This window comes from Canis aureus, chromosome 9 (genome assembly GCF_053574225.1).
Source record: "Canis aureus isolate CA01 chromosome 9, VMU_Caureus_v.1.0, whole genome shotgun sequence".
In the NCBI taxonomy this organism is placed as follows: Eukaryota; Metazoa; Chordata; class Mammalia; order Carnivora; family Canidae; genus Canis; species Canis aureus.
In genome coordinates, this window is record NC_135619.1 from 65,097,027 (window position 1) to 65,122,777 (window position 25,751).

The 25,751-nt window shown below is 53.4% G+C and overlaps 1 protein-coding gene and 1 long non-coding RNA gene across 10 annotated transcripts in view; one reads left to right on the forward strand and one right to left on the reverse strand.

The window, feature by feature from the left end:
• Positions 1-13,422, reverse strand: part of TTC7B (tetratricopeptide repeat domain 7B) — a 250,364-nt gene extending 236,942 nt beyond the window's left edge. For 4 of the 6 annotated variants that reach the window (XM_077910343.1, XM_077910344.1, XM_077910342.1 and 1 more), the window contains exon 1: positions 13,263-13,422. In XM_077910343.1, coding sequence (XP_077766469.1) covers positions 13,263-13,383 — 121 coding nt within the window. In that variant the 5' untranslated portion in view covers positions 13,384-13,422. The remainder of the gene's footprint in view (positions 1-13,262) is intronic. The other 2 variants (XM_077910345.1, XM_077910347.1) reach the window with 2 other exon arrangements.
• A 275-nt stretch (positions 13,423-13,697) lies between these two features.
• Positions 13,698-24,134, forward strand: LOC144321050 (uncharacterized). Of its 4 annotated transcripts, XR_013386759.1 has the most exons (7): positions 13,698-13,833; positions 14,710-14,861; positions 14,956-16,286; positions 16,383-16,577; positions 17,663-22,442; positions 22,905-23,156; positions 23,472-24,134. It is a non-coding gene; the product is annotated as an uncharacterized LOC144321050 (long non-coding RNA). The 4 variants fall into 4 exon arrangements; XR_013386757.1 differs by lacking the exon at positions 23,472-24,134 and having other exon boundaries at positions 22,905-23,188; XR_013386758.1 differs by lacking the exons at positions 22,905-23,156; positions 23,472-24,134 and having other exon boundaries at positions 22,269-22,895.
• Positions 24,135-25,751: the final 1,617 nt, after the last annotated feature.

Sequence of the window (25,751 nt, forward strand, 5' to 3'; positions counted from 1 at the left end):
CTTGCCATCTACTGAGGTGAACAGGAATAAAAACCAAGAGTTCTGTTCTGACTTAAATACCCTTCGATACCCAAGTAGAGAAATCAAGTCAGTGGATGGAGGCTGGCATCAAAGCTGGAGGAGAGCAAGTGGACGGATCCAGTGAAAAGAACCCAGGACCGTGTTTGTTACAGTAACAGACTAGAAGTTTCCGGAAGGAGGGAGTGGCCAAGAGGGATAAAGGCGACTGGAATAAGGAGGAAGATAAGAACACAAACATGACCGTTAGATTTGGCAACAGGGAGGCCACATCACAGGGTGACCTTGACATGGGAAGGCTCAGGGTGTGTGGGGGTACAAGCTCAAAGGAGCAGGCTGCGGAGACAATGGTTCTTTGAAGAGGCTTCGCTGAGACAGCGCAGGGAGGTGGGCAGTAAGGAGAGAGACGTGGGTTTAGGGAAGGTTTTTACAGGCGACCCTAGGGTATCTGTGAGTCCTCCAGGGAATGACCAGGAAACTAACAGAGACAGAGAATTGATCCAGAAGAGATGAGAAAGTCCCAAGGAGGTGTGAACAGAGGGGTTCTGAGGCCTTGGAAGGAACTGGAGCCTCCACACAGTGACAGGAGGGGAAACAGGATGACTTGTTGGTAGGAAACAAGGGGCTTTCCTAACTGCTTCTTTGTCCTCAGTAAAGTAGGAGGCCAGCCCGTGAGCTAGGAGGGACAGGATGGCATCCACATAAAAGGCCTACAAAGGGAAGAATATGTGAGAGCAGGGATACGAACAAACCGAACTGACCGGATGCATGACAGGGCCTCTGAGGTCACCGACCATCAAGTGCAAAGGACCGGCAAGGTTGAGGCCTTCCTCCCGCTACACACAGCTGCTCAGCAGCACGCAGGGGCAGGTCATGGTCAAGCAGCAGGGTGCAGAAGAGGTTCAGGTCACCCGCCCCTTGAAACCCTCCAGGGGCTCCCCTCTCATCCAAAGTGAAAGCCCAAATCCTGTACCTTCTCACCTTGGCTCTGACCTCCAGCCTGTCACTCTCACATTCATGCTCCATCTCCAGGATTTAGCACGTGGTGGGTGTTCTGTAAATATTTCTTTTTTTTTTTTAATTTTAAGTTTTTTTTTTATAATTTTAAGTTTTTATTTAAATTCTAGTTAGTTAACACATATGGTAAACTTGGTTTCAGGTGTAGCATTTAGTGATTCATCACTTACATCTAACACCTAGTGCTCATCATAAGTGCCCTCCTTAATGCCCATCACCCATCTAGCCCATCCCCTACCACATCCCTCCAGCACCCTCCCTTTGTTCTCTATCATGAAGAGTCTCTTATGGCTTGCCTCTCTCTGTTTTCATCTTACTTTATTTTTCCTTCCCTTCCCCTATGTTCATCTGTTTTGTTTCTTCAATCCCACATATGAGTGAAATCATATGGTATTTGTCTTTCTGTGACTGACTTATTTTGCTGAGCATAATAATCTCTAGTTCCATGCACACCATTGCAAATGGCAAGATTTCATTCTTTTTGATGTTAGAGTAATGTTCCATTGTATATAGACCACACCTTCTTTATCCATTCATCAGTTGATGGACATCTGGGCTCTTTCCATAATTTAGCTATTGTTGATGCTGCTGCTATAAACATCAGGGTTCATATGCTCCTTCAAATCAGTATTTTTGTATCCTTTTGTAAATACCAAGTAGTGCTCACCCCAACGCTCATAGCAGCAATGTTCACAGTAGCCAAACTGTGGAAAGAGCCGAGATGTCCATTGACAGATGAGTGGATAACGATGTGGTGTGTATATATATGTGCAGTGGAATATTCCTCAGCCATCAGAAAGGATGAATACTTATCATCTGCATTGATGTGGATGGAACTGGAGGGTATTACACTGAGCGAAATAAGTCAATCAGAGAAAGACAATTATCGTATGGTTTCCCTCATATTTGGAATATAAGAAACAGCACAGAGGATCATAGGGGAAGGGAGGAAAAACTGAAGGGGAAGTCATCAGAGAGGGAGACAAACCATGAAAAACTCTTAACTCTAGGAAACACACTGAGGGTCGCTGGAGGGGAGGGGGAGGGGAACGGGGTCCTTGAGTGATGGGCATTAAGGAGGGCACGTGATGTGATGAGCACTGGATGTTATACACAACTGATGAATTATTGAACACTACATCTGAAACTAATGATGTATTATATGTAGGCTAATTGAATTTAAGTAAAAAAAAATGTTTCTGAAATGAGTGAATCAATCAATAGGTCTCCCTTTCATGGACAGGACCTAATCAAGTATCTCAGTCTCTGGAGACTCAGCTCCCCCACCCACCCACCCAGGGTGCCTGGCACAGAGCTGGGACATGACTGCTGACCAAGACCCAGGCCTTCCCATTTCTACCTCAGGGCTCCCGTTGTTCCCCGTCCAATATCTTTACTTAAATTATGACCCAGTTCAAAGGACCTGCTATTTGGACCTTGACTGAAAGGCAACGATGCCATAAGTCAAAGACTAAAGAGCTCAAAGAAGTTGGCAGAAATGATACTCTGGGAAAATCTTGGTAGCTGGAGTCCAGGCTTCATGCCAAAGCCTCCTCCCCATGTTCACACACAATGCAGATGCTGGAAGGACAGGATGAAAGAGTAAAATGTGGGAACAGAAGACAATACTTCCACCGCGCTGGCTGAATAGACAAGTATACTGGAATGACACGTACACATGCACGTGTACACACACACACTTCCCCTAGAAAACCTAGTTTAATAAGAGCAAAGGTAACTTGAAAGTCATCTTGGAGTTGGTTTGGCCTGTCCCCAGGGCTCCGCAGGGCAGGAAATGACTCTAACAGGGCAGGGGGATGTTATCAGGCCAGCCCAGAAGGCTTGGAAATGGCTCTCTCAGGAAGCCAGCTCCATACAGACAAGTGAAATGCACACCCACACCAAGTCAGCAAGCATCTTTTGAAGATTCAAAGCCCTAAGCCACTCCCTGCCCTCAAAGAGTATGGTCTATAGAGAGCCAGGGACCACCGAGTCCCGGTATGGTGGGGTGGAAAGACCATCAGGCCCACTCAGAAGACTGTCAAAGGTAAGTGTGGTCTGAGCTGGGCCTCAGGAATTTCTCCAAGTGAGGTAGGACTTCCCCAAGTGAATAGTCCAGGCGGAAGGGAGATGCCACAACTGGTGTGTGGGGTCGGGCAGAGGCAGGAAGGAGGCTACCACAGACCATGCAGCAGCTGTAGAAGACTTGAGGGACCCACGTTCCCAGGCCTCTAGGTCCAAGACTCAGTGGAGAGCTGCCTCCCTTGGCCTGGCAGGGGCCAGAGAAAGGAAAGGCATTTACTGCAGGTCTCTGTGCTCAGCATCCCTGGCAATATCACCTCATCAACCCAACACTCCTTACTTGAGAATAAAAAAGAAAACTGCTTCTTGTTAGGCCTCCAATCTTCCAGGGCCAGAGAAGGAGCCCAGGGGCTGCACCAGTCCATAGGTGAGGAGTTTGGAGGGGCAGAGAGAGGCCAGGGAAAGACCAGGAACCCTCCCTGGGAAGGGCCACTCAGCTAGCATTGACCCTCCAGGTGCACAAGAGACACAGGAAGAGAAGGTCACCAACATCCAGTCAGCCAGATCAGCAATCCCTCAGCCAGAACTCACCAGAGCCCTAGGCGGGCAGGGCCATCCGGTCACCAGAGGGACAGCACCAAGAGTCTTAGGGTCTCTGGTGGGCACTCCCTCCCCTGGGCCTCCACCACCCCGTCTGCTACCACACGCAGCCCTGAGCACATGTATGCCAGGTCTCCAAGTTCTAGACTTGAGCGTAAGCGTGGTCTTAATGATCACTATACTCCAGGTCCTCCGGCAGGGGCGGATGGGGACAGGCACCCGGTACGTGCTTGGTAGGTGTTTGATGAGCAAATGAATCCAAGGTAAGCCCTCAAGGGCAACAGCCAAGTTGTTCACTGAACAACTGAGTACCTACTGTGTGTCAGAGGTGTTATTGGTGCTGGAGATAGAGCAACGTACAAAATAACAAACAAGCCCTGCCCTCGTGGGGCCAGCAGCCCAGGGTCACATTCACTGTTGTGTCCCAAGTACACGTTCCAGCGCCCCCACATCCTAACCCACTCACTAGAGTGCAGAATGAATGGCCACCAGGTGAGGCCTGGGGAGTCTGTCTGGCTGAGGCCCTAGGTCTGCTCTGACTAGTGCGGGACCCTGCCATCGGCTTTGGGCCTCGGTGACAATTCCAAACCACAGAACCTGCCCCCAACCCCCACTGCACAGCTCTGCGATCATCGCTGTTTCTGTTACCCTGCCTGCCTCTTCCGCCTGTAAAGGGCCGAGTATCTGGACCTTTCTACCCTTCTTCTACACAGAGTACTCCTGATTCAGGCAGACTGCTTCAGATGATTGCTGGGGCCTGAACTAACTGCATTATCTCTTTTGCTCCTCAAAACAAAGTCTGAGCTAAAGAGTGAGGCTTGGGGAAGCTGAGTAACTCACCCAAGGCCAGACAAGCAGTAAGTGCCAGACTCGGGATCTAATCCCAGATCTAATGGGACAAAGCCCACTGGTTTCTCCTGCACCAGGTTCCTTTCCTCTTTGGAAAATACCTCCAACTGCCCAAAAAGGTAAACTACAGTCGTGCTTGCCCAGGGCGGCTGAGGGGCTTCCCCAGGCACAGGACCTCCAGTGCTTAAAACCAAGCGAGTCTCAGGCCAACTGAGACAAGGTGGTCACCGGAAAGCCACAGCTCTGCCCAAGATCCCCCTCCTGGCTCTCTGCCAGGCTTTACTCACTAAGCGTACCCTGCCCTCAGCCCCCCAATAACCAGCCGCACCCTGAAGCCTTGTAAGTAATGCTGTCATTGTTCTCCTCTAAGCCACAGGGTGATACTCTGTCCCACCATTTGGACAATCGTGTCTAAAATCTGGTCCTGGAACCTCATGTGTTACAACCACCTATACTAGTTACCTATCCTGTTTCCTGGGACACCTGGCTCATGATCCTGCGGTCCTGGGACTGAGTCCCACATCAGGCTCCCTGTTCAGTGGTGAGTCTGCTTCTCCCTCTCCCTCTGCTGCTCCCCCTGCTTATGCATACACTCTCTCTCAAGTAAATAAATAAATAAATAAATAAAACCTTAAAAAAACAAACAACAAAAACCAATCCTGCTTCCTGAACCCCAACCCCACTAAAAAGCAGGACTGAAGCAGGACTTGGGCCCAGCCAGGGAATCTGAGTTGCTAACCAGCCCCCAGGTGCTCAGCTGCCCAAAGACTGTGTGACTGTTCTGAGCTGTTAGCTTCTGTGGCTGGTGACCCACTCAGTCTATCTGTTCTAGTGCAGGCCCCATACATAGGACGTACTCATTAAATGCTAAAGATTACGGTTCAGGGGATAGCTTCAGACCTGCCTTCACAATTCACCTAAGGCTCTATTTTAAAATGCAGATTTCCAGGCCCCAACTCAGACCAAGGAAATCACCTCCCCACAGGAGGGATCTGGGAACCTGTAACATCCAGGTTCCCTTAGCTCAGTGCCACTCAGAGCGGGTCCACGGAGCAGCAGCACTGGCATCACACGGGAGCTTTGCTAAGCCTGCAGGAGCCTCAGGCCCTGCCCCAGACCTGCTGCATCAGAACCACTGGGAATGTGGCCCAACAAGCCAACTTGGTGATTCTTTGATCCAACAAGTTTAGAAAACCATTTGTTGGTATAAAGAATAATGCAACTAGAGTTAGAAATGGGTTAAAATTCAGCTCAATGAACATCTCCAAACCTCAGTCTACTTATCCCTGAATAAGAATTATGACCCTCAATCTCGTTCCACATGTGGTTGTTGTGATGATTAACTGGAATCCACGTAAAAGTTCAGGCCCACACATGGCACACAGCAAAAGTTCAAGCAATGCTTGAACAACGTTTTAACACCCGTGAAGCCGAAAAAACTAAGGTGTCAAGAGAATCAAGTGAGGTGCACAAGGTCACTGTGAGGGTGAATGCATGGAGATTCTGACTCCAGCTCTGGCAGGCCTCCAAAGGGACCAAAAGCCATCTGTTCTGCCTCGCTCTGGCACTTGCACCTCCACCACACTCGGTGAGCACGGGCAGACAGATGGGGGCTGGAGCCACACTGTTGGGTTTCCTGTGGCTTGCCGCTGCCCTTTATGTCTTTATGTGGTACCCATCCGACCCATCTGCCAAACTCCACTCGTTCTTGTCCTGGTAGCTGACGAGGATGGTTTCGAGAGATCTCAGAAAACCTCTTCCCTTTTCTTGGCTTCTCAAATGGGAAACGCTGGCTTTCCAGAAAGGCCTGCAACCCTCTACCACCTGCCAAGCATGAGGGCGCCCAGAGGGGCAGGAGTCTACCGCAGCGAGGTGAGTGTGAAGCAGGAGCGAAGGCCGTGCCCGCCGGGTGCCCGTGCCCGCCGGGTGCCCGGTGCGGGGCTGGCGGGGCAGGGGTGCCGGATGCAACGCCTTCAGCAGCGGGGAAGCACCGAACATCCACCTCGGTGGCTTCAACGGGAAGGCGGTCATCATCCCACATAAACGAAGTCCGGACAAGAGCCCCTCCGGGCGTGGGGCCACATCCTTCTTGCGGCCCTGCGCTGCGGCCCTCGGAGGGTCGGCCTCGCGGCCACCAGGCAGCAGCAGCGCCCAGCCTCAGAAGCGCCCGCCCCGAGTCCCGCGGGAAGAGCCCACTCGGGTCACCTGGAAAGCGCGGACGTCACCCGGAGGCAGGAGGAACTCTTTGCCAGAAGCCCCTCCCACAGCAACGTCCCTGACGTCTCATTGGCTAGAACTAAGTCACATGCTTATGCCTCGACCAATCACAGGCAGAGGTGGCCCCATCCAGGCCCGGGCCCGCCCACAGGGAAGCACGTGGCACGGGGCGGGGCTGGTGACCACACGTGCCCACGTGGGACAAAAGTGGGGCTCGGGCAGGGAGGAGGAAAGGAGCTGCGGGGAGAATGCCGGACTGACGAGGGCGGGGGGCGGGGGGCGGTTCTGGCTGGCCCCCAGTCGCTGCCAGCCCCAGGGGGGAACAGCCCGGGCCGGGCCAGAGGCCTGCCTTGGCCTCCGAGGGCACCGTAGGGGCCTCGGCTCATCGGGCAGGGCTCTGGAAGGCCACCGGGGGGAAGGGGGGGAAGGGGCACAGCCCCCAACTGAGGAACTGGGGACGACGGCGATGACCCTCCCCCAGCTTACTCGGCGCGGGCACCGCGGTTTGTCTCCCGTTCGCACATTCGGGCCTTATCACAGCCCTACACGTTTGTCACTGTTGTTACAGGTCCATAATCCCTTATCCATAATTTCCCAAATCTAGAACTCTCTAAAAACCAAAAGCTGGTTTTGTTTTTGTTGACTTGTTGGGCAACAAAAGCTATTTATAATCTATTTATCCTCTTGAGGACTGTTTGCATGTTTTAATGCAGAAATAGTGACGTGTTTCATGATGAAGTGCTGTCCCTGGACCCGCTGCGAGTGTCACGTACTGGCCGGTATATGTACCATATTCTGGAAAATTCTGCACTCTGAAACACAGCTGGCACCAGGAGTTTCAGAAGAGGGGTTCTTTACACACGAGCTTCCCAAGGTGAAGTACCTCTCTTAGGAAGCACCAGCAACTCACTTGGAGCAACTGAACTCAAGGCCAGAGCTCTGACCCATCTCACTTGCTTCTGCCGCTCGCCAGCTGGTGGCTTTAAGGAAGATGCCTCTATGAGCCTGTTTTTTCATCTGTAAAATGGGGAGCTTCAGACTAGAGCAGTAGCTTTCAAATGTGTTTTTAAAAGCCAATTAGCTCCTCAATCAAAGGAAAGCTTAGGAAAAAGTATCACTGCTCCAGTGAGTGAGGCCTGCCCACCCAGCCGCCAGGCCCCTAAAGCACGTTCCCAGAGGGGTTCCTCAACAAGACAGTTTGAAAACTGCTATCCAGTGTGATTTCTCAAGACCCATCTGGTTCTAACACTGTATGGTTGTTTTGTCTGAGGCAAACATCCTTTTCTGTGACAGAAGGACAGCTGGGAGGAACCTGAACCAGACCTTGACAGACACGTAGGCTTCTGGCCTGCAGAGGGGCCTTCAGAGCAAACAGCATGAGCGCAGGTAGAAAGACAATGAGCAAGGCGAGTGAGGGGGTCCAAGAGGCCAGACCAGCCAGTGGGGGCAGGGTGGGAGCAGGGCACAAGGGAAGCCCAGGTAATGGGAAGACACACTGGAAAGGCTGGCTTACCAAGCAGATCAATGTCAGGAATCCTCAGAACCTAGAATCCCTCTAAGCAGGAGGCCAGGGGAAAGCTGAGCAGTCCTGGTCCCCTGTATGGAGCCACATGGTCATAGTTCTCCTGTCCTGACTACAGTGACCATGAGCCCCAGTGCTTAGCTCCAGAGCTATCAATACATTATTGTCAAATAGGGGAATCTTTGAAAATCCAAAAGTCAGGACATATGGTCGGCCACAAAGGTGTGTCCTTCAGAGGACAACAAAACAGAGTATCTGAAAGCAGGACAGCTGCCCTGGGAAGACTAGGACAGAGTGTCATCAAGGTCTCACTAGTGTCCCTCCCCACCGTCCGGGGACAGTCTGACTCCCAGGAGTCTGCAGTACCCTGGGAACATCCAAGCAACAGTGCCTCTTTCCCATTCGCCAGCAGGTTCTCAGGTAAACCTCAACCTTGTTTCCAAAGAAGCCCCAGGACCTCCAGGAAAACCTCCAGAGGCCTGAGACCAGAGGGCTGTCCAAGAAGTCAGCCCACCTCCAGCGGGGGATGCCACCAGGAGGAAGGCACCAAGGCCACTGGGAATACCAGCCAGTGGCAAATGCAAAAACTTCAGTCCCACTCAGTGGTCTCCATACATTCTGTAACCAAACTTTGCCCCAGAAATATTCTTTGTTTCAGACACCATTTCCCTACCTGTCCATCACCAAGAGGTAATTAAAATGTCTCAAAATCACACCCAGTCAGAACTGTGATGATCCCTTAAAGGAGAAGCTCAGTTAGGTGAGCTTACCTACAAAGACTGACAGGGAAATGAAGGAGAAGCAGACGCTGCCTCAGAAAGGGAGTGGCTGTCTGTTGGGGCTGGCGCAAGCTCCAAAATGCCTGTTTCTGTTACTGAAAAACATGGGAGTCTCGACCAGGTGTGTCATTTCAGGGCTCTCACTCTCTTCCCAGCCAGGTGATATCCAGGACGTGGCCTGCCTCGTCCAGGGTTACACTGAGCCAGCTGGAGGGAGTAAATGCCAGCATTTTGCATGTAGCATATATCGACCCATTTCTTCCTCACAGCCACCTTAACGGAGGACGATTATTAACCTGATCACAGCAATGAAGAACACAGGGTCTGAGAGGCTAAGTGACCGGCTCAGGGTCACCTAGCCAGCCGCAGGTAGAGTCTGGATTAAAGCCCAGGTGCCAAGCCACTGCATTTTGTCACACAGTAGTGAACCTCGCCTTTGGGAGGCTAAAAGGTGACATTCTGGGGAGAGAGGGCAGCCGGGACTGCCCTCCTAGGGCCAGGACTGACCTGTGAGCCAACAGGGAGCTGATGTGCTTTTCTCCATCTCTACCCCCAGCCCAGGCCGGGGCACCTCAGAATCCCCTGTGCCCACAGATCCCCTGGATACCTGGTGAAGATGCAGGTCTGGGGTGGGGCCGAGAGTCTGCCTTCCTCACATGCTCCCATGTGATGGCCAAGCTGCTGCTTCGCTGACCACACCTCAGGCAGAAGCAAGACTTGAGTCAAATTTTCTCCCACCCCACACCGCGCCCTTCTTACCTTGCATGATCACTGTCTTGCTGGAACTCACAGGGGCCTGGCATGTAGCTGCCACAGACTTTGTTGGGGTTGTTTTTGTTCTTGCTTTTTGACATGGATGATTAAAATGGTACCCACAGTGGAGTATGAGGCAGAAAATGGATTTCCCGGGTCTCTTTTCAGCTTGGCATTTGCCCTTTTCTTCCTTATCCACCTCTCGGCCAAACTGTCTAAACTAATTTATCTCAAAGGAGTCAGGCTGGAGCTGTGCGCTCTCAAAGTGTCCACTATTTCAAGCCCTTACTGGGAGGGGCTGCCATGCTCCCATCCCAGAAGCAGCAAATGCTGAGGAGTAGGGATGCCTCTGTAAGCAAGAGCATGGAAAACCGAGCGACTCGGCTCAGAGAGGGCTCCCACCTCAGAGAAAAGCCAAAGCCTTAACCATGACCTCCAAGGCCGCATGTGATCTGGCCCCACCATCCCTCTGCCCTCATCAGCCCTCTGCCCTTGATGTCCCCTCCGCAGCCTCTGGTCCTCTCTTAAATGCCACCTTCCCGGTAAGGTCCTCCCTGGCCACCAGTTAAACTAGTAACCTCTGTGCCCCCCACCCCCACCCCACTCCCAAAGCACTGCTGCTTCTTCCCCTCTTGACTCCCCTCTAATACCACTTATCACCATCTGGCATCCTATAAATTTTACTTAGTGATTTTGATTTATGTCTCCCTGCCCCTTCCCCACTGTAATGTGGACTTCATAAAGGCAGAGACATCTGTCATTTTTGTCTGTTTTGTTCACTGGTACATCCCCAGTGCCTACAACAGCGCCTAGCACGTAGCAAGTACTCAATATTTGTGGAATGAATGAATGAAGGGTCTGGTCTGCATGCTAACGGGTCAGACTTTGTGACTAGACCTGGGAGTCATCAGTTCCTGTGGTTCTCTTAACTCCCCTGAAAACTCAGTCTTTCCCTCCTGCATTCTAAGATGAGGAGACTGAAACTCTAAGTGGTTAGTTAAGCGATTTGGCCAAGGACACAGAGTTAGGCTCAGGCACCGGGTCTGCCAGCTTCCAAAGACTGTGTTCTTTTCTGCCTGTGGCTGCCTTCAAACTGTCTTCCTATGACAAACATGACATTAACTCGCTTTCCTTATTGTAAGCAGCAAATGCTTTTGCTTAAGGACTTTGCCAGATCTGCCCAGAACGTGAAGTCCAGTGCCTGCAAAAGGGTCTAGGGGGAGCTCATGCCCTCCAAGCCAGGAGGAAGTCCCACCAGTAGCCTAAAGAAGCCTCCATTGGCCAAAGGAAGGAGAAGACCCTCCTTTAAAAAGTTCTCTAAACCCCAAAGAAGAGCCACAATAATTCTGGTTGTGTTTCATCTTTTTCTTCACTTTATTTTGTTATGTTCCTGAGCAATCTCTTTGACCTTTTCAAGTCTGGGTGACCTTTGGCCTTCAATGACTGCTACAAGTCATGTCTAGAGCAGAAATCTATCTCTCATGAACTCCCCCAAACCAAACCTGCACACGGGCCCATGGGCCACAGTGCCCTGCACGACCCACTCCCCCACAAGCCCCATAATGACTCAGGCCCAGACCCCAGGGACCAGGCCCTGGGAAGGAAGCCAAGCCTTGTGGGGCTGTGAAAGTAAGATGCACCTATGCCACCAAAGTCCATCTACCCTCTTATTCCAAAGACCATCATAGTGAGTCGCCCCTCCTCCCCTACTCATCACTCTGCATCACATTACCTCATCTGTTTTCTTCAAAGCACTTCTTACCATCTGAAGCTATCCCGTTTATTGATTTCCGTATTTGCCATTGCCTGTCTCCTCAGAAGAGGTCCAGTTCGGGAGGCTAGGAGTATGGTCAGTGTTATTCACCTCTGTTCTATTCCTGGCACAGGTGGGCATGCAAATACCGGTTGAATGGTTGAGTAAATAAAGCAGAAAACAAGTGGGTTCGGAAGGAAAGAACCAAGGGGCTCACAAATGGAGCCACTTAACCCTAACATCAACCTGTCCTGAAGGTATTTTATGCCTGCACAGCTGGGAAGTGGACCCAAGACTGTCCAACTCCAAGAGGAAATGAGAAAATGCTGCCGATAAGGAGAGGAGAAGCAAGAGGACAAGCTGGTGAGCCTTACAGGAAGGCCAAGGTCAAGCTGCCATTGGGACCCATGGCCCTGAATGCCATTTTCCTGGAATATTGACTTAGAGAGGACTCAACATTTTCCACCGAGTTGAGCCCAGGTAGGTCTATGCTTCCTCCATGCCCCTAGGGCAGTCATGGCACCTGCATCCACGCAGGAAACCTCTGCCCGAAGCAAGGGACCACAGTCGAGAGTGTGCAAAACCAAGTTCTTCTTTCAAGGCACTAGTACCGTTAAAAGACACGATCATAAACCGCCCTCGAAGAAGACACTTGACGTCCGTCTCCATTCCTGGGTAGTTTGAGGTTAGAAGGTCATAAATAGTGCCATGTCCTCTCTCAGAGCACCATCTTTCATTCATTCATTCTTTCATTCATTTGTTCGGCCAACATTTGCTCACCCAGCCCCGGGCTGCCAGAGATGGAATGACACAGAACCTCTGCCCTCTCACCAGTCCATCGGTGCCCGCAGTTTTGGCGGGCACTAAAAGACCAGCAAATATTAACTGATACTTGCTTCCAAAACAAATAAGGCCACGTGGAGCTGCGCACTGAATGGGATTTGGGATGCAATTTCGATTCGATTGGGTACAAGAACCAATTCAGTCAATGGGACCATAGATTAACTCCAAGCACCAGACTCCTACTCAGGGGCTCTCTCGGACCCCCTTCCTCCTCCGGGCACCAGGCCCCTCGCCCACCCAGTCCCATGCTTTCGCCACATTCCCACCCTGGTCTACAGTACTGTCGCTCAGACTCTTCTGACTCTATTTCCCCTGCCTTCCCAAACCCCACCTCCCTAGGTCCACAGCTTCGACCTCCTACTCGCTGAACCCCGGGACACACGTCTCACCTGCCTTCCCCCACCACCCCCTACACACGCCCCAGGTCTGAGCTTCCGCCTGGAGCCCCCTGAACGTCATGTGTTTACAAACCCTATTTCCCAGGGGTCCGTGTTCGACCCCCGCCCCCCACCCCGGGGGTGCATTGGGCACGCACACCCCGTGATCTGCTGCACACTTGCCGGCGTGCCCTCCCCCCCCACCCCCCGCCTCCAACTTCCTAGGACCGAAGGCCCCGGGCTCGGCGGGGCGCGGGCCGGGCAGCCGGGCCCTGGGGCCCCCCCCGAACTCCGCGCGCGGGGCCCGGGCCGCTGGACGCCCCGACCGCGTGACGCCCGGGACCCCGCGCCGCCCAGGCCCGGCCCCGGCCCCGGCCCCGGCCCCGGCCCCGGCCCGCGCACCTCCCCCGCCGCGCCCCGCGCCCCGCGCCCCGCGCCCCGGCCGCGACCCCGCGGAGCCCCGGAGCCCGGGAGCCCGGCCCGGCCGAGAGCGCGGCGCGCCCGGCGCCTACCGTTGGCGATGAGCTTGGCCGACAGCTGCTTGACGAGCTCGGGGATCCGCTCCCACTGGCACTCGGAGCGGCAGCGCTCGATCTCCGTCTCCAGCCGCGAGCCCGCCTTCCTGGTCGCCATCGCGGCCCGGCCCGGCCGCCCGCCCGCCCGCCCGCAGGCCCCGCAGGCCCCGCAGGCCCCGCAGGCCCCGCCGCCGCCGCCCGGGCGCCCCCGCCGCCGCCTCCCGCTGCCGCCGCGGGCGCGGGCTCCGGCTCCCGGCTCCCGGCTCCGCGGCGTAACGGGAGCGCCGGCTGGGGAAGGGGCGGGGAGGCGGGCGGCGGCGGCGGGCGGCGGGGCCCCGGGCGCCGCGAGGAGCGGCCCCTGCCGGCCAGGGCCGGAGCGGCAGGCGGGGGGGCGGGGGGCGGGGCGCAGGGGTGGGGGCGGGGGGAGGGGGAGAAGCTGGAGGGCGCGGTGGCCTGTGGCCTAAACGGGGCAAGGTCACCCACGGGACTAGCAGGCCTGGGGCCCGGCGAGGCGGGTTGAGCGGGAGGCCCCCTGCGCCTGGCCCGCCACCGCCATCTAGGGTTTCAGGTAGATCCCCCCGCCCCCGCCCCCGCCCCCGGGGCCCCCAGCAGGCCCCCCTGCGCCCCAGGCGGCCCTAACCCCGCCCCCGCCCAGAGGAGGCAGCGGGGAGTCAGCCGCACTGCACCTGCCCAGGGGCTCCTTGAGCTGAGATGCCTGCCACCCCCACTCCGGGCCTCTCAGGAGGCGGCCTCCTCACCTGGGGGGGTGGGGGGTTGCCTTGCCTGGGTTCTGCAGACTGAGAGCTGGGACAGGTGTCCAAGGTGTGCAAGCTCTCAGTTATTGGATGACTAGGTAGGGATCGTCCCTACCTGCTGGGCACTTTTAGGCGCTGGGAGGGAATATGGCACAACGAAACAGGCGAAAGGCCTGCCTTGGTAGAGCTTTCATTCCAGCCAGGGGAAAAAATAAGCAAAATAAAGTAGTAAGTTAGAAAGTCAAGGTAAGGTGGAAGAAACAGAGCAGGGCCAAGTGAGGAGAATAAAGAGTTGGGGGCCAGGGGTTGTGGAGCATGTTGCAGTTTTCAAAGGGCGTTAGGAACCGCCTCACGGAAGTGACATTTGATCAAGAGTCAAAAAGGGTGAGAGAGAGCCGTGGGGAGGACATCTCTGGGGGAAGACAGCTCTTGGCAGAGAAAACAGCAGTGCAAAGGCCCTGGGGTGAGAGCATATTCGGTGTGTTGGAGACGCACCAAAGAGACCAGTGTGCCTGGAGTGCAGGGGGAGAGGCAAGGTGAAGTAGGAAGCGCCCAGAGGTGGGAGGAGGAGTTTTGGTTCTTGCTGGGCCTTGAGGGCCTTTATAAATACCCTGGCTTTTCCTCCAGGGAAATGGGAGGTCCCTGAGAATTTATAAGAAAAGGGTGTGACCTTTTGACCTGTATTTTAGGAAGTTCACTGTGGCTGCTGTGCTGAGAATACTGTCGGAAGGTGAGGAGAGAGCTGGCGGTGGAGCCCCCCCAGATGATAGCTGTGGCTGGGGTGAGGGTGCTGGATTCCGGACCCTGCATTTGAGGATGGCGCTGACACTCTGGAACGGGGGTGAGGAAGTGCTGTCCTCATCAGCATCAGAATTTAACATTCTTGCTGCTCTCCAGGAGCTTCACTCAGGTTCCTGCGCCTCTCATCTCCTCAGCAGCCCCGGTGGACGGCGGCTCACCCCGCGGAAGCTGAAACGAGCCATTGGACCTGAGCAGGGAAGGTCCGGAGGAACTTGCGCCGTGACTGCATACCCTTCGGGCACCCCTGAGGACCCATGTCGAAGGTTGACCTGAGGGTCTCAGATGCTGAGGACAGCCCCAGGAAACGGACCTTTGGGTGCCTGGTGCCTTGGGTTCCACCAAGAGGGAATAGGGAGACCCGGAGGAGGCCTCTCCACAGCGGACACTGCCCCTCCCTCTCGGGCCCTCACATTGTCCTCTGAGCTCGAGCTCAGAGAACTGTCTCTGCAACGTTTGCCTGGAATGTTCCCTCCCCTCTGGTCCAGGAGGGACATTGGTGTGTGGTCTGTGAGATGCAGGCCCAGGAGCCTTGCTCCACGGCTGACCGATCCTGTGTGACCCCCCGGCGGGGCCACCTCCCTCTGCGACGGGGCTTCTAACCACCAGCTCTGCAGTGAGGAGCGTGCAGGCCCGCCTCAGCTGCCACGCTGGCCAGTGGCCACCCCTGCTCGGCAGGTGCTGCCTGGCCTGCGGCATTGAGCCCCTCCATCCCTAAGGTGCCCGCAGCTGGAGGGGGAACACCTACCCCGGTGCAGCCGGCTGAGAGTTCAACGGGAAGATGCAAGTAAAGCACCTGGAGGGGTAGAGGCCCACGATGCGAGGGCCAAAGCGTGAGCCCTCGTTCTGCGTCCCTGGCCCCCTTGCACCCACAGTGTAGGAGCGAGAACGAAAGAGTGAATGTGAGCATCCGGGTTGCTCAGTGGTTGAGCATCTGCCTTTGGCCCAGGGCGTGACCCCGGGGTCCTGGGATCAAGTCCCACATCCAGCTCCCTGCATGAAGCCTGCTTCTCCCTCTGCCGGTGTCTCTACCTCTCTCTCCGTGTCTCTCATGAATAAATACCTAAAATCTTAAAAAAAAAAAAAAAAAATGAATGAATGAGGCTGGAGATCTTCAGGGTCTGGAATCAGCCTGTGAATGTTTTCCTTTAGGACTCCACGGAACAGTAAGTATTTGTGACTGTGTCTGAGGCCCCCACCTTCACTGCAGGCCACCCTGGAAGCAGTGGACACCCAAAAGAGTACTCAAGACCATGTGCTTGAGCCCTGCGGCTGCTGGGGTACAGGAGGCAGGAGCAGAAGCTACCAGACATGGTCAGCCTGACCTACCAAGAGGAAGAACCTTCTGGGTCTTCACTGTGCAGAGCCCCGGAGATGGGCCCAATGGGGTCTGGACTCAGTCCCACCCCTCGCAACTGCCATCACAACCCTGGAGACATACAAGAGATGGCCTGTGGAGAAGTTCCAGGTATGTCTACCTGCTGGTGGCTCTCAGGGAAATTCAGGAGTAGCGAGTTGTTCATGATAATAATAGTAATTAAGCCAACATCTTTTTTTTTTCCAGGGACTGGTATTTCAGGTTTGACAAGGATGTGAAAAATCACAGCCCGTAGGCCAAACCCAGCCCTGAGGCCTGGTGATGCCCAGAAGGAAAGAAGCTGAGTGGAAGATGGCTCAGGAAGTATGACTCCTGGCTAATCCCTAGAGCAAATCCAGCTTGCCACAAGCAGTGGGGACAGGCCAAAGGCTCCGAGCAAAGGTCAGTGCAAATGGGGGTGACTCTGTGGTCTGGAAACCTCCCAATCGCCTCCCCCCGCCCCTGCCGAAAGCCTGGGTCCCCTTTAAGACTAGAATAGGGGATGAGGTGAGTAGCAGGGGGAGAGAGTGCTTGAGAGAGGTGTGGGCTGGGGTGGGGCAGGCAAAACCCCAGGAGGAGGAGGAGAAGGCTAGAGGAAGGGCAGGGCAGGGTCCCGTGGCCTCAGTCTGGAAGTCTCTTCCCTAGATATTCATGTGGTCCCCCTCCCTCCCTCTTGGCCTCTGGCCCAGGTCACCTCCGTCCTAAGGTCACCTCCTTCCCCAACCACCTGATCCAGACCTGCCCCCGCCTTTCCCTATCCTTCTGCTCTGCCATGGTTGTTTCCTCCTTTCTTCTTGATTTCTAGGTAGTCACTCAGTGTTCTTTGTCAGTCTCCCCTCACTCAAACGTAAGCTCCATGAGGGCAGAGGGGTTTGTGGGCTTTTATTCCCTGCTGTATCCCCAGCATTATGTATGGTGCCTGGCACATAGCCGGTGCTCCACAGATGTTTGCTGAATGTGAGAATGAGTGGAAGGAAGGTGGTGGGGCTGGGCTGGATGGGGTACCCGAGGCCTGGGCATCCCAGAGGACAGGCCCAGGGGAAGTGGGAAGCAGGTTACTAAAGCAGGTAGGTCAGATTTCAGGGGGAGATGGAAATCCGGAAGTAGCAGAGGCCTCGGTGTGCTGCACAGTCGCTTCTAACCTTTGACCTCACCTTGCGGGACAGCAGCCCTGTCTTCTGGCTGCTGGTACCCCTGGGAGGATTGAGCTATAAGCAGCCACCCTGTAGGCAGGTGGGCCCTATAGCTGTGCCCCTAAGCAACCGGCAAAGCATGCCAGAGCCTGCAGGCCTGGGGCTTGAGTGATGACAGCTGCCGCGCCTTTCGATGGTTTATAATTATGAAATATTTAATATGTACAAAACACATGATTGGGGCACCTATGTAATAAAATAATAAAATGAATACCAGGGCCCCAACAGACCCTCCCCGAGTTAACCAGCATCTTGCTGTTTGTGTTCATTTTACCCTCGTTTTTGTTTCTTAAGCGGCTTTCCGCTGCCCCTTGTCCTGGGAATGTCGTCTGTAACCCATTGTGTGATGCTGTCTGCTTTCCGGCTCTGCAAAGACGGTGTCCTGTTGTGTTACTTGCTTCTTTGCTCATCGTGATCTTGGATCTGGCCTTGGTGAAGGCCTTGATTGTGTCCTGATCTCTGGTGTGTAATGCTCTTGGGGGTGGTGGTGCTGGTAACACCCCTGTTGGCCGCCCTCCATGTATCGTACCTCAGCACCCACACTTTTATGAACAGGCTGCCGTTTAGAAGCTGCATCAGTGCTGTTGTTAGGAGCAGGGTTTCCGAAGATGACTCAAGAGGGCTCTATGCCCCTCTCCCTTGACGTGCCTGAGGGGGCCTCCTGAGTTTCTTCCCAAAGGTCATCTGCTGCTGCCTGGAGTCAGGGTTCCCACCGTAGGGACGAACCAGTGGAACCCTCCTGCGCAGCCCCACTGCAAGCACTGAAGCTGGTGTGTGTGGTTTACCACCTGTTGCCGTTTGTTGGGGCTAGCCAGATGGCCAGGGAGAGGAGGCTGGCCAGCCACTCCAGGAGGGCCCGGGCATGGCATGAGCTGCATGTAGAACCATGTTCCTAGGATGCCCTTTGGCTTTGCCAAGTCCAGAAATATGTGGATGCTTCAGGAGCTTGCCCCACTGACTCCTGCTAATGAAGCTCACCACAGACCATTGTTGACACCCCATGGCAACTTTCATTTATGATGGAAGCCATTCCCCCAGTGTCCTATCCCTGGAGACCTGTTCCCAGTGTTAGGATGCATGCAACGCTGAAACCATTAAGAGGTTGCTTGGTGAGTGTGGTTCTGGAACCAGAGAAGAGAAAATCTTTAAAAGGTCATCATTCAGGCCCTGGAAAGGCTCTGAGGACTGTCTTGTTCCCATTCTTGAGCCTGCCTCTCCAAGGCTGAGAATATCCACATGTCCCAGATCTGTGTCCTGTGCCCAGTTCTGGAAGAAGCTAACCAGTTCTGAGAATTTCCAACGCCCATCTCCATGCATGACGACCTTGCAAAGACTTTGGACACCATAGTAACAACCAACCAAATTTGGTTTTGGTTTAAGCTTGTGTGATAGGAATCCCTTATATTCATGAGTGTTTTTTTCACAGTCAGAGTTCTGGGGACACTTCCCTGTTACCTTGTATACCACCTGTCCTACCTTCTCCCGGAAAGGCAAAAAGTGAGCTTAGGATAAAACACCCACCTGCACATATGAAATAACAGCAACACAAAGATCAGAAACTCCATGGATATAGGCGAGAACACTGTCCCTGTCACCTAGTCAAGAGTGTACCTGGAATGACGTGTAAGCTTCCTGGCAGACCATGCACAAAAGTACATACGTGGGGTGGTTTAATTTGAAAAGTTGTTGGTTCACACATCTGGAGCTTTAGGGAGCCAATAGGGAACTAGGTGAGCACAAAGGGTCTGGTTGTTCCTACACAGCTAACAGTGGTGACATTTTCATTTCAAACACTTTACTAGCTAATTCTCATTCTGTGTGAAAGAGCCTCAAAAACACGGAATCTACTTTTGTAAGGAATTGTGACTGATCTTTCCCTGGACAAGGCCACTAGCGTGCAGAGTTTCCACAGTTTAATTCAACAAGCATTGATAAGCATCTATCGTGTGCCAGTGTTAGGTTCTGAGGATACAAAATTGTATAAAATGTGATGCCATCCCTCAAGGAACTTACAGTCCAATTGGGAAAAAGGAGAAAGTCAGGGATAGCTCTGTCGTTGGACTCAGAGGAGCACCGAGGCCTGAGGGAACCCTCAGGAAGTCCTCCTGCCAGCGGTAACCCCTGAGCCAAGCCTGGAAAAGTGATTTCGGCTCTGGTCTGCTTGCCAAAGTGGCGAATGTGTGACACCGAAGTTGGAGTTAGGAGCCCTGGATCTGATTTCCATCCCTGTAATTGATCTGCTCTGTGACCTTGTGAAAGTCCTCTTTCCTCTCTGGACGTCAGTTAATTCCCAGGTTAAATGTGGGAGGAAGGAAGATCACTAGCGTTCTACAGTATGATGGGGCTTGAGAAAGCCTCCACTGGGAAGGAAGACGAAACTCGTGGGAATACACGATTAAAATAAGTGGGAAATAAGTGTGCTGTGCCAGGTACTTCGGAAAGGATGAAAGCACCGGCTACGCCCCAGGAACACACCAGCGAAAAGCCAGCGCGGAAAACCAGTGCCTTGGCAGGTCTGAAGGAACGCTCAGGTCTTTCTCAGGAAGAAGTTTTCTACTGCAAAGCTTGCAGACCGGGTTAGGGACCCGAGGGGCCTGCGCTCCAGGGGGCGGGGCCCGCGCGGACGCCCCGCGCTCTAAGGGGAGGGGTGGGCCCGGCGCGCGCGGCGGCAGCCAATGAGAGAGTCTCCCGATGAGGTCATGGCGTTCCTCGGCGCTCCATTGGCGGACCGCCCCCCCCACCCCCCGCAAGGCCTGGGCGCTGACCTCCAGACCGGACCCCGGGCCGGGAGGGCGCGCCCCGAGCTTTCTCCCAGTATTTAAGGGTGCTGAGCAGCGAACCACGCCAGGAGTGGGTCCCCGTCTCCTCCTGCAGGGAGAAATGAAAATGCCCAGAAAAAAAGAGCTCTAATGAGAAAACCCTCATCTTCTCCGGTGACAGTGGAAGGTTGGTTTTTGTGCTGCTGCAATCCAAACACACTGATTAACGAGCCATTTTAACCATTTAAGGACACTGAGCAGACTTCCAATGGCTGGCCACCTTTTTATTTCCCCGCGGTGACACTCAAGGCTGGAACAAAGACATTTCTGTTTTGAAACATTTTAAAACCGTGATTCTCAAACCCATTTCTGATGTTTTGAAACATTTTAAAACCGTGATTCTCAGGTGTACAGAGGGATCCAGAATGGGCTTGCATCTGCCAGGCCCTACCCCTGGCTCCAGTCCTGCTGGCTCTGAAACGGGCAGGTTGAAGAAGCTGGCAGGGCCAGGGAGCTGGACCCCGCTTTGGGAACCAAAGCACTGAAAACATCCTCAGAACTTGTTAGAAATGCCCATTTTGAGGCCGTGCAGCCATCTTGTTTTTGCCAAACCCTCCAGGTAGCTCTGGTGCTCACTTATGTGTGAGAACTGATCTAAATCAGCTCCTCCTGAACTTTGAGACTGCTTCAGAGCAGCGTGGATTCTGCACTCTCAGAATCAGGTCGGAGAGAGGGTCCCCTAGTCCAGTCCCATCTTGGGGAGGTAACTTTGGGGTGCTTTTCCCATTCTCACCATGGAACTCCTGGAGCCCAGCTCAGGTCCTGGCATCTGCCATGGTTTGGGCTACAGTGATTGGACCAACGATGCATATGTGACCGGTGCTTTCCTGGAAAATGATTGAGACAGTCCCTGCAAGTGAGTCGACTAAGGGTGAACTTGGTACCCAAGGGCAATCCTGTTGTGCCGTGTGGCCGGGGCAGCAGAGGAAACCAGTCTGCAGAAGGAACAGTGAAGCAGACACATAGGCCCCAAGAGGGGAGGTGGGAAAGAATCCACGCCAAGATGCCCTCCAGGCCCTGCACTGCCAGGCCCTGCTTCCCTCTGGGACTTAATGCAGGCCACCAGCTCTGGCTGATCGAGCTCCGGACACATTAGTCTACAAGCCCAAGCACAACCTATTCCCATCAGAGGTTTGGTGCACGTTGTTCCCTCTGGCTGGAACTCTTACCCCTATCTCTCCCATGCTGCCTCATTCCCAACAATCAGGAATGTTCTTAAATGACACCTCCTCAGGGAGTGACGCTCTATACGGGCCCCTCCTGCAGCCACACTCTATCATATCAGCCAGCTTTCTCATGTCTTCATCGCATGTGACATCTTTCATGCACTCACAGGTGCTTACCAGGTCACCATAAATGTCTTGACAGCAGAGATCCCAGGGCTTTGTTCATCACCAGATCCCAGGGCCTTAAAGTGGCCTGACACGTGGAGGGGTAGCTCAGTCAATGTTAGTTGAAAAGATCACTTTCCCAACCTTCCTGAGGTCAGCTGCTTCCAGCCCTCAGGTGGCAGGAATCCCCCCAGCCTATGTTCTCTGATCACAGGAAGCCATGTGGATTCCTAATGTTTGCCACCCAAGGACTCCAGAGGGGTTCACCCTTGCTTTGCAGAAAGAAAATTGAGACCTAAGTGACTTGCCCAGCATTATGTGGCCAGTCAGTGGGACAGCAAGGACAAGAGAACTAAGCTCTCAGGCCACTTCTCTGTCCCCAGAGTACTCCCCCCTCCCCCTTCATGATCTTGGGTCACTCCCCACAGCAAAGCAGTCGGGTCAACCTCAGGCCTTTTGCCTCCTCGCATAAGCTTTTAATAAATCAGTTTCATTTTCAAAATACTGCTCTGCATAGTGGTCAGCAGAAAGATGCTGTCGGCACTGTCCATCACAGGAAGTTATTTTCTGATGAACTATAGTGGGATGGATGGTTTGAAACTCACTGTTGCTGCAAGAGCATGACAGATGTCACATTGATCCTCACTCCACCCAGATTTCTCTTTTGAGGATGTATATTTCTGGGTATTTATCCAAAGAAAACAAAAATACTAATTTGAAAAGATGTCTGCACCCCCATTTTCATTACAGAATTATTTACAGGAGCCAAGAAATGGAATCAGCCTAAGTGTCCACAGACAGATGTCTAGATAAAGAAGATATGGTATATGTACATAATGGAATATTACTCAGCCATAAAAAAGAGAATGAAGTCTTGCCATATGCCAAGCATAGATGGACTTTGGTGGTATTATGCTCAGTGAAGTAAGTCAGACAGGGATAGACAAGTACTGTACGACTGCCTCTTATATGCAGCATCTAAATTGAAACAAAATAAAAAAAAATGAGCTCACAGGTACAAAGAACAGATTGGTGATTGTCAGAGGCTGGGGGTAGGTGGGGGGATGAGCAAAATGAGTGAAGGGGGTCGAAAAGCACAAATTTCCAGTTATAAATAAAGTTATAAAACAAAGACATGGGATGTAATGTACAGCATGGTGACTATAATTAATAATACTGTATTGCATATTTGATATTTGTCAAGAGAGTAAATCTTTAAGGTTCTCATCATAAGAAATTTGCAACCATGTGGTGGTGGATGTTAGCTAGACTAATTATGCTCACTTCACAACATGTACAAATATACCTGAAACTATATAACTTTATATATTTAAATATCTGTTTTTAAAAATTGAAATTTTTTTAATTTAAAAAAACGTGTTGCAGCGTCTGGTTTACTGCAGTCCAGGGAAGCAGAGCCTTTGGCCCAGAGGAAACAGGAAACAGTTGTAACTGCTGTGTGCAGAACACCTTTCTAAGGAGCTAACCAGGTGACGGCACCTTGCACTTGACCTAGGACCTCAGCAGATATGTGTTGAGTAGCTGTGATGGCCTGAGTGGCGGTTGTCCAGCTCAGAGATCCTGCTGGCTTGGGAAGGCCAGGAGCAGGAAGACTGCAGTTGGATGCCCTCACGGCAGGTATTTATCCAGCGATAAATGGTCATCTGTCATCCTTTGTGACCTTTATCTCCTTCCTCCATCTGGGGAATCCCTCACCTGATGAGGGAGAGTCGTCCTCCCCCCAGAGAGGTTGGGCATGTTGGGCACTCACCATGCCCGACTCCTGCGTGGCCACAGCGAGGGTGGGTAACCTGGGCCCCAATGGGCAGACACCTCGGCCTGTGGCAGCATCCCAGTCCAGCCAAGGTTGTTGTGGCAGCTGTGGGTGGCGCTGACCTGGGTGCCCCCCTGTGTCTGCGCCCAGCAGTGGTGGCCGTGGTCTCTCCTCTCCAGACCAGTCCTGAAGAGGATTTCTGGCCTACGACCAGGGCTGCCCAGCTTCTGTCCTGGTCACTGTCATCCCAGAGATTGTGAGCCACCTGGGATTAATTCTGTTGACGTCTAAAGCAGCCAGAGTTGATTTCTGTAGAGAGCAGGACTGAGGGAGGAGGCTTCCAGAAGGGGGTGGGGGCAGGTGCTGGAGGAGCAAGAAGAGGGCGAGGGCGCCCAGGCAGAGGAAGTGGCATTTGGGCAGGGAGAGGTACTGCAGCACTGTTGTCCTTGACACCAAGTCACAGGTGATGAGGAGGGAAGTAAGTCACCTGGAAGCAGGCCTATCCTCCAGCGCCTCACTCGGGGTCCGGAGGGTCACGGGCTGGAGGGTTTTCCTGCAAGTCTGGCTGCTTTTCCTTTGCTGCTTTTTGAGCCTTTCCTTCAAGAACACCGATTGGGGCCCCCAGGGGGCTCAATGGTTGAGTGTCTGCCTTCGGCTCAGGGCATGATCCCGGGGTCCTGGGATCCAGTCCCACATCGGGCTCCCCATGGGGAGCTTGCTTCTCCCTCTCTGTGTGTGTGTGTGATGAATAAATAAATACAATCTTTAAAAAAAAAAAAAAGAACATTAATTGGACTACCTCATCCTCATCGTGGGTGGCTTCTTGGGTTTGATGGGCAAGCCTCAGTGTACACTCCTACCCGGAGCCCAAAAAGCCAAGTCCTTCACCCAAGGTATTATTTTAATTGGGGGTGGACTCTCTTTTCACAAGGAAAAGCATAGCTTAAAATACTCTTCCCTGCCCCCTCCTCCCCCACATCTTCAGCACAGCTGTTGCATCTCCACCTTGATGGGAGCAACTAACCCCAGTGGGTTGGGCCCTTGCCCCTCTGTGTGCATTCGAATGGGCTCCTCGGCTTAAGCCTATGGGGCATGGGCAGGAAGGGTTTGGGGACCCCACTCCTGAGCAGCTGAGGGGTCCCTGTAGTGGGGCTTCACCCCACATGGGGAGGAGCTGATGCACCCTGCAGGGCCAGGGATCATGTCCTTTCTGGGAGCAGGGTTTGAATGAGCAAGAGCAGCCAGGGTACTTACACATGGAGGAGGAGGGGGAGGAGGGTCAGGCCTCTAAAGGTGGGAACAGAGTCAGGTGCCCTATAGACTGGCCTCCCTCTTCTGCTCTCATCTCATTCCTAAGCCCAGTGTAAACTAAGTGCCACACAGCCCTTCATGCAAGCCCAGGCCCACGTAGACAGGCCGGGCAGCAGGGGCCCATACAGGGGGGCTTAAGGAGGAAGAGCTGAAGTAGAATATGACACCCCTGCTGCACTTACCATCTGGGGCACCCAAACCAGCATCTGTCACATGCCACCTTCTACAGGTCATGGGTTCCGTTTAACAACTCAGTGTCTGTGCCTTGGGGGGCTGTGGATCCGGGCACTACAGGCCATGTCTTAGCCCTCCATGTATCCCCCATGGCACCGACCCAACAGGTACTCATCAGTTCAGCCAGCCAGCCAGCCAGCGGGGGCGGGCGGGGGGTGGGCCTTGGAGATCCCCCAAAGGAAGGAGAGGGGAAATTTCTGCTAACCCTGCTTCCGTCTGCACCAGGCCCATCTCCTTCCCCAAGAGGAAGGAATAGTTGGGATTTCCAGTTCTCTCCGTCGTCATTCTTTCTTACACTCTGTGCCTTCTAACAGGCACAGACAGTCCCTCTCCTGCTAGAGGCATCTGGGGGTGCCTTTGCTCCTCTGGAGAGATGGTGGGTGTCAGAAAGGCCAGGACTGGGTCTTGGTCACTTCAACAACCCTGATGTCATCTGGTACACGGTTGGCATGTGATAGTTTTGGAATGAGGGAACATTCATGGAATAGAGTTGTCATAGGAGAGGCCACCTACCCCCATAACATCTGTGTAGCGTGTTAGAATGTGTCATTTAAAAAAAATTTTAGGGGCGCGTGGGTGGCTCAGTCAGTTAGGCTTCTGCCTTCAGCTCAGGTCATGATCTCAGGCTCCTGGGATTGAGCCCCAGGAATGGGGAATTGAGCAGGGATTGAGCTCCCTGCTCAGCGGGGAGCCTATTTCTCCCTCTCCTCCCTGCTGTGCTCTCTCTGTCGCTATCTCTCTCTCTCAAATAAACAAATAAAAATTTTTTTAAAAAGTTTTTAAAAAGTTTTAGACGTAGGTCAACATGTAGTCTTAATTTAAGGCATATCATTTAACAGTTAAGCAATATATTCACAGAGTTGTGCCACCATCATTAATATCAATTTTAGAACATTCTATCATCCCCCCCCAAA